Source organism: Sceloporus occidentalis, unplaced genomic scaffold, assembly GCF_023333645.1.
Source record: "Sceloporus occidentalis isolate IW3139 unplaced genomic scaffold, rSceOcc1.0.p SCAF_41, whole genome shotgun sequence".
Taxonomy (NCBI): Eukaryota; Metazoa; Chordata; class Lepidosauria; order Squamata; family Phrynosomatidae; genus Sceloporus; species Sceloporus occidentalis.
The window spans coordinates 8,287,092-8,307,281 of record NW_028317021.1 but is presented as its reverse complement, the minus strand read 5'-3'; the positions used below and the strand labels follow the sequence as shown (position 1 = coordinate 8,307,281).

At 47.6% G+C, this 20,190-nt stretch overlaps 1 protein-coding gene across 2 annotated transcripts; it reads right to left on the bottom strand.

The window, feature by feature from the left end:
* Window positions 1-997: 997 nt before the first annotated feature.
* LOC149290130 (aspartate beta-hydroxylase domain-containing protein 2-like) lies at window positions 998-19,852 on the bottom strand. Of its 2 annotated transcripts, none has more exons than XM_089490034.1 (4): window positions 19,779-19,852; window positions 11,744-12,737; window positions 2,390-2,503; window positions 998-1,980 (listed from the first exon to the last, which is right to left on the bottom strand). In XM_089490034.1, exons 2-4 carry the CDS (start codon window positions 12,576-12,578, stop codon window positions 1,871-1,873), a joined length of 1,059 nt encoding a protein of 352 aa, XP_089346160.1. In that variant the 5' UTR covers window positions 12,579-12,737; window positions 19,779-19,852; the 3' UTR covers window positions 998-1,870. The 2 variants fall into 2 exon arrangements, with proteins under 2 accessions (XP_089346160.1, XP_089346161.1); XM_089490035.1 differs by lacking the exon at window positions 19,779-19,852 and adding an exon at window positions 13,154-13,231.
* Window positions 19,853-20,190: the final 338 nt, after the last annotated feature.

Genomic DNA, 20,190 nt, shown 5'->3' with positions numbered 1-20,190 from the left:
CTTTTCAGCCGAAATGGGGGTCACCTCGTTCTTAGGTCCGCCCCCGTATTTATGCAAAACGGCAGGATTTTGGGGAACCATTTTGGCCCTCTGTGGGACATTTTGGGGCCTCGTTCTCATTAACCTAGTTAAAATACGCTCGTTAACAATCCCTAAAAAGAGGGAATTCCATGTTTTACGTACAGCGAAGACCATGTTTGCGCCAAGAAATCAATGAGGGCGGGATATTTACCCCCCAAAATGTCCCACCATTGCCATAAACCCTATGAATTGTAAGATGGCCACCCAACTTAGGAAATGTATTTGCAGGATGGCTGCCGAACTTAAGAATTGTAATTGTAAAATGGCCACCCAACGTTGGAGTTGTAATTGCAAGATGGCTGCCCACCTGGGAGTTGTAATTGTAAGATGGCCGCCCAACCTAGGATTGTAATTCTAAGATGGCTGCCCAACCTACGAATTATAATCGCAAGATGGCCACCCAGCCTAGGAATTGTAATTACAAGATGGCTGCCCAACCAAGGAAATATAATTACAAGATGGCCACCCAGCCTAGGGAGTGGAATAGCAAGATGGCTGTCTAACCTAGTAATTGTAATTGCAAGATGGCTGCCCTACCTAGGAATTGTAATTGTAAAATGGCTGCCCAATTTAGCAATTGTAATTGCAAGATGGCCACCCAACCTAAGAATTGTAATTGCAAGATGGCCGCTCAACCTAGGAATTGAAATTGTAAGATGACCACCCAACCTAAGAATTGTTTGCAAGATGGCCTCCCTACCTAGAAATTGTAATCGCAAAATGGCCACCCAATTTAGGAATTGTAATTGCAAGATGGCTGCCCTTACTATCAGGAAATTCTTCCTAGTTTTTAGGTGGAACTTCGTCTCATTGAATTATTGAATCATAGAGTTGGAAGGGAATATATATTGCAATATAGGAACAAAACTCCACAGACCTTCCCTCAAAAAGAGCCACTAAGCAATCGTTCCGCAATAAGGGTTTTATTACAAAGTCATTTGAGTTAATTTGCAAACGGTGGTTCCGTCATTCGAGAAAAATTGGGGGGATAAAAAAATCTCTCAACATTTCCCCCCGCTCTCTTTCCTTCACATCCCCGGATTAAACTTTTGCTACAGAGCGTCATAAAACGGCGCTCCTTTGTCGCCTTTTCGACGACGACAAACAAGCGGATCACTCTCGCACCCCACAAAAACGGAGACATTGACTATTTCCTACTCGGCTTCGTGAACGACAGCTCCGACGTTCCAGAAAAATCAGGGGGAAAAACATCTCTCGCTAGTTTTTCCTCACATCCCTGGATTAAATTTTTTGCTATGGAGCGTCGTTTCGACGACGAGCTTTTCCTCACATTCTTCCGGACTTTGTGTGTGGTTGTGTGTTTGTGTCTTTGCGTACACAGAGTAAAACACAAAAACGTGGCCGAACTCGTCGGGAACGATAACGCTGCCGGATCGTCCTGAGTCTCTAGAAAGTTCTGCACAAGTTACTGACAGCTCGATTTTTAGAAACACACACAGAACACACTTGTCTCGAGAACCACAGAGCTGTCGAGTCGTTAAAAAAGACGCACACGCACACACACAAAAAAAAGTGCGGCGCAAGGGTCGAAAACGGCATCCCCGTTTCCTCCCTCCGCAAGCGAAAAGGACGAAAAGCAGCACAGAGTTGCAAAAAAAGGTAGAAAAATTGCGCCGTGAAACACTTTGCGTGTGTATAATGTGTGTGTGATTGTGTGTTGGTGCACTATTGGTCAATAAGGTTGGCAAGCTTTGAGCAGACGCCACGCCTGCGACGTATTCTCTGACTCGTTTCGACCGCCGTTTTCACCGAGAATAAATGGGGATCGTCACCGTCCCGGCGCAAAGATAAAATCGAGAGCTTGGCGTTCAGCAGCGGCAACATTCGGATGCCAGAGGTCCACCATGAAGACGACGCGGGGACCTTCCTCGGGAAGACCTGCATGAAAAAAAACAAGAGACGGCGAAGAAAAAACTGTGAGTACCGATAGTTGGGGACGGAGTTACAATCATAGTAATAGTGTAACGCTCCTGACTGGATAGTGTTTTGTGAATACGGTAGTGAAAATAACGATGGGATCCTACGTATTCCTGCATGGCAGAAGGACTTTATGATCCGTGGTAGTTCCTTCCAATTCTAGGATCCTAGGTATTCTTGCATGGCAGAAGAGGGCTGGACTATCTGGCCCTTAGTAGTCTCTCCTGACTCTAGTGTCCTATGTATTCCTGCTTGGCAGAAAAGGGCTGGAATATATAACCCTTAGTAGCCCCTTCTGACTCTAGGATCCTATGTATTCTTGCATGGCAGAAGAGGGCTGGACTCTATGTATATATATTTGGGGACGTACCTCCATGGTACGCCGTGTGTAGAAAGGAGTCGTCAAAAAGGAGGCAACGCCCTTCCGCCCAACATTGGGGTTCGCCGCCTACGACCAGCTCACAATTGCTAGGAGTCTTCAATCCTGTTGAGGGAATAATAATAATAATAATAATAGTATCATCCTAGAATCCTATGTATTCCTGCATGGCTGAAAGTGGGTTGGACTCTATGGACCTTAGTAGTCCCTTCCAGCTCTAGCATCCTATGTATTCCTGCATGGCAGAAGGAGGGTTGGACTCTATGGCACTTAGTAGTCCCTTCCGACTCTAGGATCCTATGTATTCCTGCATGGAAGAAAGAGGGTTGGACTCTATGGCCCTTAGTAGTCCCTTCCGACTCTAGGATCCTATGTATTCCTGCATGGCAGAACGAGGGTACGACTATATGGCCCTTAGTAGTCCCTTCCGACTCTCGGATCCTATGTATTCCTGCATGGCAGAAGGAGGGTTCGACTCTATGGCCCTTAGCAGTCCCTTCTGACTCTAGGATCCTATGTATTCCTGTATGGCAGAAGGAAGGTTGGTCTCTATGACCCTTACTAGTCCCTTCCGACTCTAGGATCCTATGTATTCCTGCATGGCAGAACGAGGGTACGACTATATGGCCCTTAGTAGTCCCTTCCGACTCTCGGATCCTATGTATTCCTGCATGGCAGAAGGAGGGTTGGACTCTATGGCCCTTAGCAGTCCCTTCTGACTCTAGGATCCTATGTATTCCTGTATGGCAGAAGGAAGGTTGGTCTCTATGACCCTTACTAGTCCCTTCTGACTCTAGGATCCTATGTATTCCTGCATGGCAGAAGGAGGGTTGGACTCTATGGCCCTTAGTAGTCCCCTCCGACTCTAGAATCCTATTTATTCCTGCATGGCAGAAAGAGGGTTGGACTCTATGGCCCTTAGTACTCCCTTCTGACTCTAGGATCCTATGTATTCCTGCATGGCAGAAGGAGGGTTGGACTCTATGGCCCTTAGTAGTCCCTTCCGACTCTAGGATCCTATGTATTCCTGCATGGCAGAAGGAGGGTTGGACTCTATGGCCCTTAGTAGTCCCCTCCGACTCTAGAATCCTATTTATTCCTGCATGGCAGAAAGAGGGTTGGACTCTATGGCCCTTAGTACTCCCTTCTGACTCTAGGATCCTATGTATTCCTGCATGGCAGAAGGAGGGTTGGACTCTATGGCCCTTAGTACTCCCTTCCGACTCTAGGATCCTATGTATTCCTGCATGGAAGAAAGAGGGTTGGACTCTATGGCACTTAGTAGTCCCTTCCGACTCTAGGATCCTATGTAATCCTGCATGGCAGAAAGAGGGTTGGACTCTATGGCCCTTAGTAGTTCCTTCTGACTGTAGGGTCCTATGTATTCCTGCATGGCAGAAGGAGGGTTGGACTATCGGACCCTTAGTAGTCCCTTCCTACTCTAGGATCCTATGTATTCCTGCATGGAAGAAAGAGGGTTGGACTCTATGGCACTTAGTAGTCCCTTCCGACTCTAGGATCCTATGTAATCCTGCATGGCAGAAAGAGGGTTGGACTCTATGACCCTTACTAGTCCCTTCTGACTCTAGGATCCTATGTATTCCTGCATGGCAGAAGGAGGGTTGGACTCTATGGCCCTTAGTAGTCCCCTCCGACTCTAGAATCCTATTTATTCCTGCATGGCAGAAAGAGGGTTGGACTCTATGGCCCTTAGTACTCCCTTCTGACTCTAGGATCCTATGTATTCCTGCATGGCAGAAGGAGGGTTGGACTCTATGGCCCTTAGTAGTCCCTTCCGACTCTAGGATCCTATGTATTCCTGCATGGCAGAAGGAGGGTTGGACTCTATGGCCCTTAGTAGTCCCCTCCGACTCTAGAATCCTATTTATTCCTGCATGGCAGAAAGAGGGTTGGACTCTATGGCCCTTAGTACTCCCTTCTGACTCTAGGATCCTATGTATTCCTGCATGGCAGAAGGAGGGTGGACTCTATGGCCCTTAGTAGTCCCTTCCGACTCTAGGATCCTATGTATTACTGCATGGCAGAAGGAGGGTTGGACTATCGGACCCTTAGTAGTCCCTTCTGACTCTAGGATCCTATGTATTCCTGTATGGCAGAAGGAAGGTTGGACTCTATGACCCTTAGTAGTCCCTTCCGACTCTAGGTTCCTATGTATTCCTGCATGGGAGAAGCAGGGTTGGACTCTATGGCCCTTAGTACTCCCTTCCGACTCTAGGATCCTATGTATTCCTGCATGGAAGAAAGAGGGTTGGACTCTATGGCACTTAGTAGTCCCTTCCGACTCTAGGATCCTATGTAATCCTGCATGGCAGAAAGAGGGTTGGACTCTATGGCCCTTAGTAGTTCCTTCTGACTCTAGGATCCTATGTATTCCTGCATGGCAGAAGGAGGGTTGGACTCTATGGCCCTTAGTAGTCCCCTCCGACTCTAGAATCCTATTTATTCCTGCATGGCAGAAAGAGGGTTGGACTCTATGGCCCTTAGTACTCCCTTCTGACTCTAGGATCCTATGTATTCCTGCATGGCAGAAGGAGGGTTGGACTCTATGGCCCTTAGTAGTCCCTTCCGACTCTAGGATCCTATGTATTACTGCATGGCAGAAGGAGGGTTGGACTATCGGACCCTTAGTAGTCCCTTCTGACTCTAGGATCCTATGTATTCCTGTATGGCAGAAGGAAGGTTGGACTCTATGACCCTTAGTAGTCCCTTCCGACTCTAGGATCCTATGTATTCCTGCATGGCAGAAGGAGGGTTGGACTCTATGGCCCTTAGTAGTCCCTTCCGACTCTAGAATCCTATTTATTCCTGCATGGCAGAAATAGGGTTGGACTCTATGGCCCTTAGTAGTCCCTTCTGACTCTAGGTTCCTATGTATTCCTGCATGGGAGAAGCAGGGTTGGACTCTATGGCCCTTAGTAGTTCCTTCTGACTCTAGGATCCTATGTATTCCTGCATGGAAGAAAGAGGGTTGGACTCTATGGCACTTAGTAGTCCCTTCCGACTCTAGGATCCTATGTATTCCTGTATGGCAGAAAGAGGGTTGGACTCTATGGCCCTTAGTAGTTCCTTCTGACTCTAGGATCCTATGTATTCCTGCATGGGAGAAGCAGGGATTGAGTCTATGGCCCTTAGTAGTTCCTTCTGACTCTAGGATCCTATGTATTCCTGCATGGAAGAAAGAAGGTTGCACTCTATAGACCTTAGTAGTTCCTTATAACTCTAGGATCCTATGTATTCCTGCATGGCAGAAGGAGGGTTGGACTATCGGACCCTTAGTAGTCCCTTCCTACTCTAGGATCCTATGTATTCCTGCATGGAAGAAAGAGGGTTGGACTCTATGGCACTTAGTAGTCCCTTCCGACTCTAGGATCCTATGTAATCCTGCATGGCAGAAAGAGGGTTGGACTCTATGACCCTTACTAGTCCCTTCTGACTCTAGGATCCTATGTATTCCTGCATGGCAGAAGGAGGGTTGGACTCTATGGCCCTTAGTAGTCCCTTCCGACTCTAGGATCCTATGTATTCCTGTATGGCAGAAGGAAGGTTGGACTCTATGACCCTTAGTAGTCCCTTCCGACTCTAGGATCCTATGTATTCCTGCATGGCAGAAGGAGGGTTGGACTCTATGGCCCTTAGTAGTCCCTTCCGACTCTAGGATCCTATGTATTACTGCATGGCAGAAGGAGGGTTGGACTATCGGACCCTTAGTAGTCCCTTCTGACTCTAGGATCCTATGTATTCCTGTATGGCAGAAGGAAGGTTGGACTCTATGACCCTTAGTAGTCCCTTCCGACTCTAGGATCCTATGTATTCCTGCATGGCAGAAGGAGGGTTGGACTCTATGGCCCTTAGTAGTCCCTTCTGACTCTAGGATCCTATGTATTCCTGCAAGGAAGAGGGAGGGATGGACTCTATGGCACTTAGTAGTCCCTTCCGACTCTAGGATCCTATGTATTCCTGTATGGCAGAAAGAGGGTTGGACTCTATGGCCCTTAGTAGTTCCTTCTGACTCTAGGATCCTATGTATTCCTGCATGGGAGAAGCAGGGATTGAGTCTATGGCCCTTAGTAGTTCCTTCTGACTCTAGGATCCTATGTATTCCTGCATGGAAGAAAGAAGGTTGCACTCTATAGACCTTAGTAGTTCCTTATAACTCTAGGATCCTATGTATTCCTGCATGGCACAAGGAGGGTTGGACTCTATGGCCCTTAGGAGTCCCTTCTGATTCTAGGATCCTATGTATTCCTGCATGGAAAAAAGAAGGTTGGACTCTATGGAACTTAGTAGTCCCTTCCAGCTCTAGGATCCTATGTATTCCTGCATGGCAGAAGGAGGGTTGGACTCTATGGCACTTAGTAGTCCCTTCCGACTCTGGGATCCTATGTATTCCTGCATGGCAGAACGAGGGTAGGACTATATGAGTAGTCCCTTCCTACTCTAGAATCCTATGTATTCCTGCATGGCAGAAGGAGGGTTGGACTATTGGACCCTTAGTAGTCCCTTCTGACTCTAGGATCGTATGTATTCCTGCATGGCAGAAAGAGGGTTGGAGTCTATGGCCCTTAGTAGTTCCTTCTGACTCTAGGGTCCTATGTATTCCTGCATGGCAGAAGCAAGGTTGGACTATATGGCCCTGAGTAGTCCCTTCCTACTCTAGGATCCTATGTATTCCAGCATGGCAGAAGCAGGGTTGGACTCTATGGCCCTTAGTAGTCCCTTCCTACTCTAGGATCCTATGTATTCCTGCATGGCAGAAAGAGGGTTGGACTCTATGGCCCTTAGTAGTCCCTTCCTACTCTAGGATCCTATGTATTCCTGCATGGCAGAAGGAGGGTTGGACTATATGCCCCTGAGCAGTCCGTTCCTACTCTAGGATCCTATGTATTCCTGCAGGGCAGAAGGAGGCTTGCACTATATGGCCCTTAGTAGTCCCTTCTGATTCTAGGATCCTATGTTTTCTTGGATGGCAGAAGGAGGGTTGCACTATATGGCCCTTAGTAGTCCCTTCGGACTCTAGGAACCTATGTATTCCTGCATTCTAGAAGAGGGTTGGACTCTATGGCCCTTAGCAGTCCCTTCTGACTCTAGGATCCTATGTATTCCTGCATGGCAGAAGGAGGGTTGCACTCTATGGCCCTCAGTAGTCCCTTCCGACTCTAGGATCCTATTTATTACTGCATGGCAGAAAGAGGGTTGCACTCTATGGCCCTTAGTAGTCCCTTCTGACTCTAGGGTCCTATGTATTCCTGCATGGAAGAAAGAGGGTTAGACTCTATGGCATTTAGTAGTCCCTTCCGACTCTAGGATCCTATGTATTCCTGCATGGCAGAACGAGGGTACGACTATATGGCCCTTAGTAGTCCCTTCCGACTCTAGGGTCCTATGTATTCCTGCATGGCAGAAGCAGGGTTGGACTCTATGGCCCTTAGTAGTTCCTTCCGACTGTAGGGTCCTATGTATTCCTGCATGGGAGAAGCACGGTTGGAATCTATGGCCCTTAGTAGTCCCTTCCGACTCTAGGATCCTATGTATTCCTGCATGGCAGAACGAGGGTACGACTATATGGCCCTTAGTAGTCCCTTCCGACTCTAGGGTCCTATGTATTCCTGCATGGCAGAAGGAAGGTTGGTCTCTATGACCCTTAGTAGTCCCTTCTGACTCTAGGTTCCTATGTAGTCCTGCATGGCAGAAAGAGGGTTGGACTCTATGGCCCTTAGCAGTCCCTTCTGACTCTAGGATCCTATGTTTTCTTGGATGGCAGAAGGAGGGTTGCACTATATGGCCCTTAGTAGTCCCTTCGGACTCTAGGAACCTATGTATTCCTGCATGGCAGAAAGAGTGTCGGACTCTATGGCCCTTAGTAGTTCCTTCTGACTCTAGGGTCCTATGTATTCCTGCATGGCAGAAACAGGGTTGGAGTCTATGGCCCTTAGTAGTCCCTTCTGATTCTAGGATCCTATGTATTCCTGTATGGCAGAAGGAAGGTTGGACTCTATGGCCCTTAGGAGTCCCTTCCGACTCTAGGGTCCTATGTATTCCTGCATGGAAGAAAGAGGGTTGGACTCTATGGCCCTTAGGAGTCCCTTCTGACTCTAGGATCCTATGTATTCCTGCATGGCAGAAGGAGGGTTGGACTCTATGGCCCTTAGTAGTTCCTTCTGACTGTAGGGTCCTATGAATTCCTGCATGGGAGAAGCACGGTTGGACTCTATGGCCCTTAGTAGTCCCTTCCGACTCTAGGATCCTATGTATTCCTGCATGGAAGAAAGAGGTTTGGACTCTATGACCCTTAGTAGTTCCTTCTGACTGTAGGGTCCTATGAATTCCTGCATGGGAGAAGCAGGGTTGGAATCTATGGCCCTTAGTAGTCCCTTCCGACTCTAGGATCCTATGTATTCCTACATGGAAGAAGGAAGGTTGGTCTCTATGACCCTTAGTAGTCCCTTCTGACTCTAGGTTCCTATGTATTCCCGCATGGCAGAACGAGGGTAGGACTATATGGCCCTTAGTAGTCCCTTCCGACTCTAGGGTCCTATGTATTCCTACATGGAAGAAGGAAGGTTGGTCTCTATGACCCTTAGTAGTCCCTTCTGACTCTAGGTTCCTATGTAGTCCTGCATGGCAGAAAGAGGGTTGGACTCTATGGCCCTTAGTAGTCCCTTCTGACTCTAGGTTCCTATGTATTCCCGCATGGCAGAAAGAGGGTTGGACTCGATGGCCCTTAGTAGTCCCTTCTGACTCTAGGGTCCTATGTATTCCTACATGGAAGGAAGGTTGGTCTCTATGACCCTTAGTAGTCCCTTCTGACTCTAGGATCCTATGTATTCCTGCATGGCAGAAAGAGGGTTGGACTCTATGGCCCTTAGCAGTCCCTTCTGACTCTAGGTTCCTATGTATTCCCGCATGGCAGAAAGAGGGTTGGACTCTATGGCCCTTAGCAGTCCCTTCTGACTCTAGGTTCCTATGTATTCCCGCATGGCAGAAAGAGGGTTGGACTCGATGGCCCTTAGTAGTCCCTTCTGACTCTAGGATCCTATGTATTCCTGCATGGAAGAAAGAAGGTTGCACTCTATGGACCTTAGTAGTCCCTTATAACTCTAGGATCCTATGTATTCCTGCATGGCAGAAGGAAGGTTGGACTCCATGACCCTTAGTACTCCCTTCCGACTCTTAGATCCTAGGTATTCCTGCTTGGCAGCAGGAGGGTTGGACTCTATGGCCCTTAGCAGTCCCTTCTGACTCTAGGATCCTATGTATTCCTGTATGGCAGAAGGAAGGTTGGACTCTATGACCCTTAGTAGTCCCTTCCGACTCTAGGATCCTATGTATTCCTGTATGGCAGAAGGAAGGTTGGACTCTATGACCCTTAGTAGTCCCTTCCGACTCTAGGATCCTATGTATTCTTGCATGGAAGAAAGAGGGTTGGACTCTATGACCCTTAGTAGTCCCTTCCGACTCTAGGATCCTATGTATTCTTGCATGGAAGAAAGAGGGTTGGACTCTATGACCCTTAGTAGTCCCTTCCGACTCTAGGATCCTATGTATTCTTGCATGGAAGAAAGAGGGTTGGACTCTATGACCCTTAGTAGTCCCTTCCGACTCTAGGATCCTATGTATTCTTGCATGGAAGAAAGAGGGTTGGACTCTATGACCCTTAGTACTCCCTTCTGACTCTAGGATCCTATGTATTCATGCATGGAAGAAAGAGTTTTGGACTATCGGACCCTTAGTAGTCCCTTCCGACTCTAGGGTCCTATGTATTCCTGCATGGCAAAAGGAGGGTTGGACTCTATGGTCCTTAGTAGTCCCTTCTGACTTTAGGGTCCTATGTATTCCTGCATAGCATTTTTGCATTTTGAGCCTGAAAAGCCCAAACGAATCGATGATTATGACACCTGATGACGCAAACACAGACAGAGGAGGCCTCCTTTTGTCGGTTTCCATGGCAGCGTCTCGGCCGAACAAGCAATTAAGCGTAACGAGGGCAATGGTTGTGCAAATGCGAGCAATCGGGGCGGGGAACTCGAAGCGCAATTGCATGCAGCATAAAACATAGAATGAGAGAATGAGAAAAAGGATGGAATAAATGAAATATTAAAATGTTTACAAACCCTAGTATTGCAAATTCCAGAAGCCAAAATAAATAAACGAATAAATAAAGCGCGACACAATTTATTGTAAAAACTGAGACGTGTTGTGACAATGATAGTAAATGTGTATTTTAATAATAATAATAATAAATAAAATAATAACTAATATTATTATTATTCTGAACCTTTGTGACTGAAGAGCGGGGCATAGAAACTGTAAATAAATTATATATATTTATATAATTTATATTTATAATATTCAATTATAAAATTAAATTTATTTCAAATTTAATTTTATAATTGCCAAATTATTTTTATTTATAACTAATTCATATTTAATTTCAAAATTAATTTTATGTATAATTAATTTATTTTCAATTATAAATTTAATTTTAGTTATAAATGATTTATATTTAATTGTCAAATTATTTATATTTATAATCAATTCATATTTAATTTTAGTTATAAATAATTTATATTTAATTGTCAAATTATTTTTATTTATATTTAATTTATATTTATTTTCAAAATTAATTTTATTTATAATTTATAATTATAAAATTTATTTTGCTTATAATTAAATTATCATTATATAATTAATTTTATTTATAATTAATTTATAATTATAAGATTAATTTTATTTACAATTAATTTATAATTATATTTGTTTTATTAATGATTAATTTATAATTATATTAGTTATTTTAATTTTTAATTTAATTCATAAAGGAAGAAGGAAAGAAGGGGAAGAATAGAAGGAGAAAAGGGAAGAGGGAGGGAAGAGGAATTAAGGAAGAGGAAGAATAGAAGGGGAAGAAGACATTTGGGAAAGAAGAGGAAAAGGAGAAGGAAGAGGAGGAGGATGAAGTCATGGAGGAGGCTGAAAAGAAGGAAGGAAAGAAGGAGGAAGAAAAGGAAGGTAGAAGAAGAGGAAGATGAGGAGGATAGAGAAGAAAGGGAAGAGAAAACAGGAAAGAAGAGGAGGAAAAAGAAGGAAGAAGAGGAGGAAGAAGACATGGAGGAGGCTGAAGAGAAGGAAGGAGATAAGGAGAAAGGGAAGGAAGAAGAAGAGGAAGAGGAGGAGGAAGAAGACATGGAGGAGGCTGAAAAGAAGGAAGGAAGGAAGGAAGGAGGAAGAAAAGAAAAGTAGAAGAAGACCAGGAGAGAGAAGAAGACCATCAAGAAAGGAAGAGGTGGCGGCGACGCAGGTGTCTCCCCCAAAATGGCTACCTACCCAGGTGGCACCGTATGCGGATGTTGGTCGGCCCGTAATGCTCTGCGATGGCGGTCCCGGGCGCAAGTACGGAGATGCACGCGTTCCCAAAGATGTTGTTGGAGACGCAGGTGCGCAGGCTTCCGAGGAGGCGGTAGGTCCGGGGGCAGCGGCGGCAGTTCCTGGGGACACAGGACCCCTGGCTGACCAGATCGAAGGTCAGCCACTCCCCGCTGGACGTCCCATTGACCTTCCACCCTGTCGGCGGCGTTGGCGTCCCTTGGTCGGTGGCGGAGAAGGCCTTGTAGAGGGACTCGAACTCGCCGGCGATGGTCTGAAAGTTGCGCTCGAGGAGCTCCACGTCGTGCTTCTGTGCCTCGCGCGAAAAATACGGCGCGGTGGGAAGGTCTGGGAGGAAGAAGACCTCCGGACGCTGGATGGATGGGTGGCCGGTCAAGTAGCGGCCTTGTTCACGGATCCCTTTGTGAATCCGGCCCATTCCGGACCACGAGTAGCGCTTGGCGTACTCCTGGAGGTTGTGGTAAAGCCTCTGGTTCAAGGCCTCGCCGCCACCGCCAATATGGACGCAGCGGACACAGTCCGGCGAGAGGCAGTGCGCGTATCCGTTTGGGAGCCCGTCGGCGACCGTTCGGGACAGAGAGTTCACGACAGAGTACGGGCGAGACAGCTGTTCGCGGCCGACGTGGTAACAGTACCAGACGAAGAGCGCCGAGAGGACGGCCACCGTGCCCAAGGCAGCGGCGTTGCAATTGCGCACGGATTGGATTCCCGTCGCGATGAAATCCCGCAGGCCATCCAAGGAGGTGCGCCAGGTCGCGGAAAAGACGGCGGCCATGGGTACGTCCTTTTTTTTAGCCAATCACCGTCGATCCAGATGAGAATCTTCCCGTCGTTTCGGTTGGATGCCGGACCGCCGCAAAGTCCTCCTCGGAGGGGATCATTCTAGAATGAATGGGGGATCATCGAAGGAAATGTCTGCTTTTCATTGAAAGGTCTGAAAGGAAAAAGGAGAGTAAATTATCAATGCCGAATGTATTTATTTACGTTTCCTCCTTCTCCTCATATACAACATATACAGTGGGGCCTCCGCATACGTGGACTTTTTATAAGCGGCTTTGAGCGTACGCGCTCAAGCCGCTGGGCGCGCGCGGGGCACAAAGGGCGACGCATCCCAGTTGAATAGGCGCATGTGCTTGTTGCGCCGCGCGTGCGCCCGTTGCGCCCCGCGCACCTCCAAGCCGCTGTGCACGAGCCCCATTGTTTACAATGGGGCTCGAGCATAGGCGGAAATCGCCATACGCAGCGGGATCCGCAACGGATCCCCCGCGTATGGCGAGGTTCCACTGTATGATGTTCTCATATATGTTCCCACTTTCTGATCTCTTATATAGTTATATCATCTATGATCACCTTCGTCACTATAGATAATGTCAATATTTATACAGATTCTCCATCTTTAGAGCTCTTCATAGAGGGGTCACATGACCATATTTCGGGAATGATTGGGTTGTGTATTCCTGCATGCCACCTTCATCACTATAGATAATGTCCATATTTATGCAGATTCTGATTCTCCATCTTTAGAGCTCTTCATAGAGGGGTCACAGGACCATGTTTCAGGAATGATTCAGTTTTGTATTCCTGCATGGCAATATGTTGTGTATTCCTGCATGCAAGTATTCTCCATCGGGGGGCCCTTCCAACTCAGTGGAGTCTATTCAGTCTCTTCTCCATTGTCCGGTGCTCTTCAAACAAAGATTGGGCAGTCATCTCTCTCTCTCAGGAGTGTTTTGTGTACTCCTGCATGGCATAAAAGGGTTGGATTATATAACCTTTGAGTTAAGGCTTTGTTACTTCAGTTCAAAATGGCGGTTTTGTTCTTGTGTGTTGGTCAGTTTAACAATCGGGAGGATGTTCTTGTTTCTTAAATGGGACACAGCCTGAGGCAACGTTGCATAACTTTCCTCTCCAAAACCACTGTAAGATTCTATGTAATCCTGCATCGCAGAAGGAGGGTTGGACTCTATGGCCCTTAGTAGTCCCTTCTGACTCTAGGATCCTATGTATTCCTGCATGGCAGAAGGAGGGTTGGACTATATGGCCCTTCGTAGTCCCTTCCAACTCTAGGATCCTATGTATTCCTGCATGGCAGAAGGAGGGTTGGACTCTATGGGCCTTCGTAGTCCCTTCTGACTCTAGGATCCTATGTATTCCTGCATGGCAGAAGGAGGGTTGGACTATATGGCCCTTCGTAGTCCCTTCCAACTCTAGGATCCTATGTATTCCTGCATGGCAGAAGGAGGGTTGGACTCTATGGGCCTTCGTAGTCCCTTCTGACTCTAGGATCCTATGTATTCCTGCATGGCAGAAGCAGGGTTGGACTATATGGCCCTTCGTAGTCCCTTCCAACTCTAGGATCCTATGTATTCCTGCATGGCAGAAGCAGGGTTGGACTATATGGCCCTTCGTAGTCCCTTCCAACTCTAGGATCCTATGTATTCCTGCATGGCAGAAGGAGGGTTGGACTCTATGGCCCTTAGTAGTCCCTTCTGACTCTAGGATCCTATGTATTCCTGCATGGCAGAAGGAGGGTTGGACTATATGGCCCTTCGTAGTCCCTTCTGACTCTAGGATCCTATGTATTCCTGCATGGCTGAAGGAGGGTTGGATTATATGGCCCTTCGTAGTCCCTTCCAACTCTAGGATCCTATGTATTCCTGCATGGCAGAAGCAGGGTTGGACTATATGGCCCTTCGTAGTCCCTTCCAACTCTAGGATCCTATGTATTCCTGCATGGCAGAAGGAGGGTTGGACTCTATGGCCCTTAGTAGTCCCTTCTGACTCTAGGATCCTATGTATTCCTGCATGGCAGAAGGAGGGTTGGACTATATGGCCCTTCGTAGTCCCTTCTGACTCTAGGATCCTATGTATTCCAGCATGGCAGAAGGAGGGTTGGACTATATGGCCCTTCGTAGTCCCTTCCAACTCTAGGATCCTATGTATTCCTGCATGGCAGAAGGAGGGTTGGACTCTATGGGCCTTCGTAGTCCCTTCTGACTCTAGGATCCTATGTATTCCTGCATGGCAGAAGGAGGGTTGGACTATATGGCCCTTCGTAGTCCCTTCCAACTCTAGGATCCTATGTATTCCTGCATGGCAGAAGCAGGGTTGGACTATATGGCCCTTCGTAGTCCCTTCTGACTCTAGGATCCTATGTATTCCTGCATGGCAGAAGGAGGGTTAGACTATATGGCCCTTTGTAGTCCCTTCTGACTCTAGGATCCTATGTATTCCTGCATGGCTGAAGGAGGGTTGGATTATATGGCCCTTCGTAGTCCCTTCCTAGTCTAGTGTTCTATGTATTCCTGCATGGCAGGAGGAGGGTTGGACTATATGGCCCTTCGTAGTCCTTTCTGACTCTAGGATCCTATGTATTCTTGCATGGCAGAAGGAGGGTTGGACTATATGGCCCTTCGTAGTCCCTTCTGACTCTAGGATCCTATGTATTCCTGCATGGCAGAAGGAGGGTTGGACTATATGGTCCTTTGTAGTCCCTTCTGACTCTAGGATCCTAAGTATTCCTGCATGGCTGAAGGAGGGTTGGACTATATGGCCCTTCGTAGTCCCTTCCTAGTCTAGTGTTCTATCTATTCCTGCATGGCAGAAGGAGGGTTGGACTATATGGCCCTTCGTAGTCCCTTCTGACTCTAGGATCCTATGTATTCTTGCATGGCAGAAGGAGGGTTGGACTATATGGCCCTTCGTAGTCCCTTCTGACTCTAGGATCCTATGTATTCCTGCATGGCAGAAGGAGGGTTGGACTATATGGCCCTTCGTAGTCCCTTCTGACTCTAGGATCCTATGTATTCCTGCATGGCAGAAGGAGGGTTGGACTCTATGGGCCTTCGTAGTCCCTTCTGACTCTAGGATCCTATGTATTCCTGCATGGCAGAAGGAGGGTTGGACTATATGGCCCTTCGTAGTCCCTTCCAACTCTAGGATCCTATGTATTCCTGCATGGCAGAAGCAGGGTTGGACTATATGGCCCTTCGTAGTCCCTTCTGACTCTAGGATCCTATGTATTCCTGCATGGCAGAAGGAGGGTTAGACTATATGGCCCTTTGTAGTCCCTTCTGACTCTAGGATCCTATGTATTCCTGCATGGCTGAAGGAGGGTTGGATTATATGGCCCTTCGTAGTCCCTTCCTAGTCTAGTGTTCTATGTATTCCTGCATGGCAGGAGGAGGGTTGGACTATATGGCCCTTCGTAGTCCTTTCTGACTCTAGGATCCTATGTATTCTTGCATGGCAGAAGGAGGGTTGGACTATATGGCCCTTCGTAGTCCCTTCTGACTCTAGGATCCTATGTATTCCTGCATGGCAGAAGGAGGGTTGGACTATATGGTCCTTTGTAGTCCCTTCTGACTCTAGGATCCTAAGTATTCCTGCATGGCTGAAGGAGGGTTGGACTATATGGCCCTTCGTAGTCCCTTCCTAGTCTAGTGTTCTATCTATTCCTGCATGGCAGAAGGAGGGTTGGACTATATGGCCCTTCGTAGTCCCTTCTGACTCTAGGATCCTATGTATTCTTGCATGGCAGAAGGAGGGTTGGACTATATGGCCCTTCGTAGTCCCTTCTGACTCTAGGATCCTATGTATTCCTGCATGGCAGAAGGAGGGTTGGACTATATGGCCCTTCGTAGTCCCTTCTGACTCTAGGATCCTATGTATTCCTGCATGGCAGAAGGAGGGTTGGACTATATGGCCCTTCGTAGTCCCTTCTGACTCTAGGATCCTATGTATTCTTGCATGGCAGAAGGAGGGTTGGACTATATGGCCCTTCGTAGTCCCTTCTGACTCTAGGATCCTATGTATTCCTGCATGGCAGAAGGAGGGTTGGACTATATGGCCCTTCGTAGTCCCTTCTGACTCTAGGATCCTATGTATTCCTGCATGGCAGAAGGAGGGTTGGACTATATGGCCCTTTGTAGTCCCTTCTGACTCTAGGATCCTATGTATTCCTGCATGGCTGAAGGAGGGTTGGACTATATGGCCCTTCGTAGTCCCTTCCTAGTTTAGTGTTCTATGTATTCCTGCATGGCAGAAGGAGGGTTGGACTATATGGCCCTTTGTAGTCCCTTCTGACTCTAGGATCCTATGTATTCCTGCATGGCTGAAGGAGGGTTGGACTATATGGCCCTTCGTAGTCCCTTCCTAGTCTAGTGTTCTATGTATTCCTGCATGGCAGAAGGAGGGTTGGACTATATGGCCCTTTGTAGTCCCTTCTGACTCTAGGATCCTATGTATTCTTGCATGGCAGAAGGAGGGTTGGACTATATGGCCCTTCGTAGTCCCTTCTGACTCTAGGATCCTATGTATTCTTGCATGGCAGAAGGAGGGTTGGGCTATATGGCCCTTCGTAGTCCCTTCTGACTCTAGGATCCTATGTATTCCTGCATGGCAGAAGGAGGGTTGGACTATATGGCCCTTCGTAGTCCCTTCTGACTCTAGGATCCTATGTATTCCTGCATGGCAGAAGGAGGGTTGGACTATATGGCCCTTTGTAGTCCCTTCTGACTCTAGGATCCTATGTATTCCTGCATGGCTGAAGGAGGGTTGGACTATATGGCCCTTCGTAGTCCCTTCCTAGTCTAGTGTTCTATGTATTCCTGCATGGCAGAAGGAGGGTTGGACTATATGGCCCTTCGTAGTCCTTTCTGACTCTAGGATCCTATGTATTCTTGCATGGCAGAAGGAGGGTTGGACTATATGGCCCTTCGTAGTCCCTTCTGACTCTAGGATCCTATGTATTCCTGCATGGCAGAAGGAGGGTTGGACTATATGGCCCTTTGTAGTCCCTTCTGACTCTAGGATCCTATGTATTCCTGCATGGCTGAAGGAGGGTTGGACTATATGGCCCTTCGTAGTCCCTTCCTAGTCTAGTGTTCTATGTATTCCTGCATGGCAGAAGGAGGGGTGGACTATATGGCCCTTCGTAGTCCCTTCCTAGTCTAGTGTTCTATGTATTCCTGCATGGCAGAAGCAGGGTTGGACTATATGGCCCTTTGTAGTCCCTTCTGACTCTAGGATCCTATGTATTCCTGCATGGCAGAAGGAGGGTTGGACTATATGGCCCTTCGTAGTCCCTTCCTAGTCTAGTGTTCTATGTATTCCTGCATGGCAGAAGGAGGGTTGGACTATATGGCCCTTTGTAGTCCCTTCTGACTCTAGGATCCTATGTATTCCTGCATGGCAGAAGGAGGGTTGGACTATATGGCCCTTCGTAGTCCCTTCCTAGTCTAGTGTTCTATGTATTCCTGCATGGCAGAAGGAGGGTTGGACTACATGGCCCTTCGTAGTCCCTACTGACTCTAGGATCCTATGTATTCCTGCATGGCAGAAGGATGGTTGGACTCTATGGCCCTTCGTAGTCCCTTCCAACTCTAGGATCCTATGTATTCCTGCATGGCAGAAGGAGGGTTGGACTATATGGCCCTTCGTAGTCCCTTCCAACTCTAGGATCCTATGTATTCCTGCATGGCAGAAGGAGGGTTGGACTCTATGGCCCTTCGTAGTCCCTTCCAACTCTAGGATCCTATGTATTCCTGCATGGCAGAAGGAGGGTTGGACTATATGGCCCTTAGTAGTCCCTTCTGACTCTAGGATCCTATGTATTCCTGCATGGCAGAAGGAGGGTTGGACTCTATAGCCCTTCGTAGTCCCTTCTGACTCTAGGATCCTATGTATTCCTGCATGGCAGAAGGAGGGTTGGACTATATGGCCCTTAGTAGTCCCTTCTGACTCTAGGATCCTATGTATTCCTGCATGGCAGAAGGAGGGTTGGACTCTATAGCCCTTCGTAGTCCCTTCTGACTCTAGGATCCTATGTATTCCTGCATGGCAGAAGGAGGGTTGGACTATATGGCCCTTAGTAGTCCCTTCTGACTCTAGGATCCTATGTATTCCTGCATGGCAGAAGGAGGGTTGGACTATAAGACCCTTAGTAGTCCCTTCTGACTCTAGTGTTCCATGTATTCCTGCATGGCTGAAGGAGGGTTGGACTATAAGACCCTTAGTAGTCCCTTCTGACTCTAGTGTTCCATGTATTCCTGCATGGCTGAAGGAGGGTTGGACTATAAGACCCTTAGTAGTCCCTTCTGACTCTAGTGTTCCATGTATTCCTGCATGGCAGAAGGAGGGTTGGACTATATGGCCCTTAGTAGTCCCTTCTGACTCTAGGATCCTATGTATTCCTGCATGGCAGAAGGAGGGTTGGACTATAAGACCCTTAGTAGTCCCTTCTGACTCTAGTGTTCCATGTATTCCTGCATGGCTGAAGGAGGGTTGGACTATAAGACCCTTAGTAGTCCCTTCTGACTCTAGTGTTCCATGTATTCCTGCATGGCTGAAGGAGGGTTGGACTATAAGACCCTTAGTAGTCCCTTCTGACTCTAGTGTTCCATGTATTCCTGCATGGCTGAAGGAGGGTTGGACTATAAGACCCTTAGTAGTCCCTTCTGACTCTAGTGTTCCATGTATTCCTGCATGGCAGAACGAAAAACCTCAGAAAACCCCAATTTATCCCTTTTTTCCCCACCCCGAATCCTTTCAAAATTGGAAATTGAGGACCCGGACCACATTCCCTTTGCCTCAGCTCCCTCTTTAACCCCAAAATTTGGGGGGGAGGTTTCCCCAAAACCTAATCCCCCCCAAAAAAAACCCCACGATAAACACGCCATTTCCTCCATTTTGTCTCCATGTTTTCTTTCCTTCCTTCTCCGGAGCATGTGCAGAGTGCTCTTTTGCATTCATGAGGGCCTAAAATTGGGGGGCTAAGATGGGGGGTCCCCCTTTTTTCATCCCATTCATTTAATTGGGAGGGAAGGAAACATCCCAAATTTGCATCCTTGTCGAAGGCTCCTGGATTCAAATGATGACGGTTCTCCCTCCATATCCCATCCATGGACCCTGTAGACCCCCCCCCCCAAAACCATAAATACCCCCAAGTACCCCTAAAACACCCCAAAATACAAACCTGGTGCTTCTGCTGATTCCTTCATCGATCCTGATTTCTTCGTGCAACAACAGCAACATATGCCTCCCCCTCTTCCCTTTCCTTCCTTCCTCTCCCTTGCAAAAACTACAAGTCCCATCGTCCTGGGATTTCTGGTGACGTTAGACGAAGGGGTCCCCCTCGAATAGGGCTTGAAACCTGGTCCCAAAACCCCGTCGGGAGCGCGCATGGGAGGCCCGGATCGAGAGCGCCCCCCCATTGAGTAACATGGGCGACGCCTGCCTTGCAAAGAGAGAGCATTGGCTCCGATGCAAGAAGGAAAAGGGGGGTATTTTGCATCCCTTTTGGGGGGGTCCTTCCAGAATAAAAATTGGGGGGGGGGTTGGTCAAAGGGGAGGAAGAGGAAGGAATGGGGGTCCCTATTGGGAGGCAA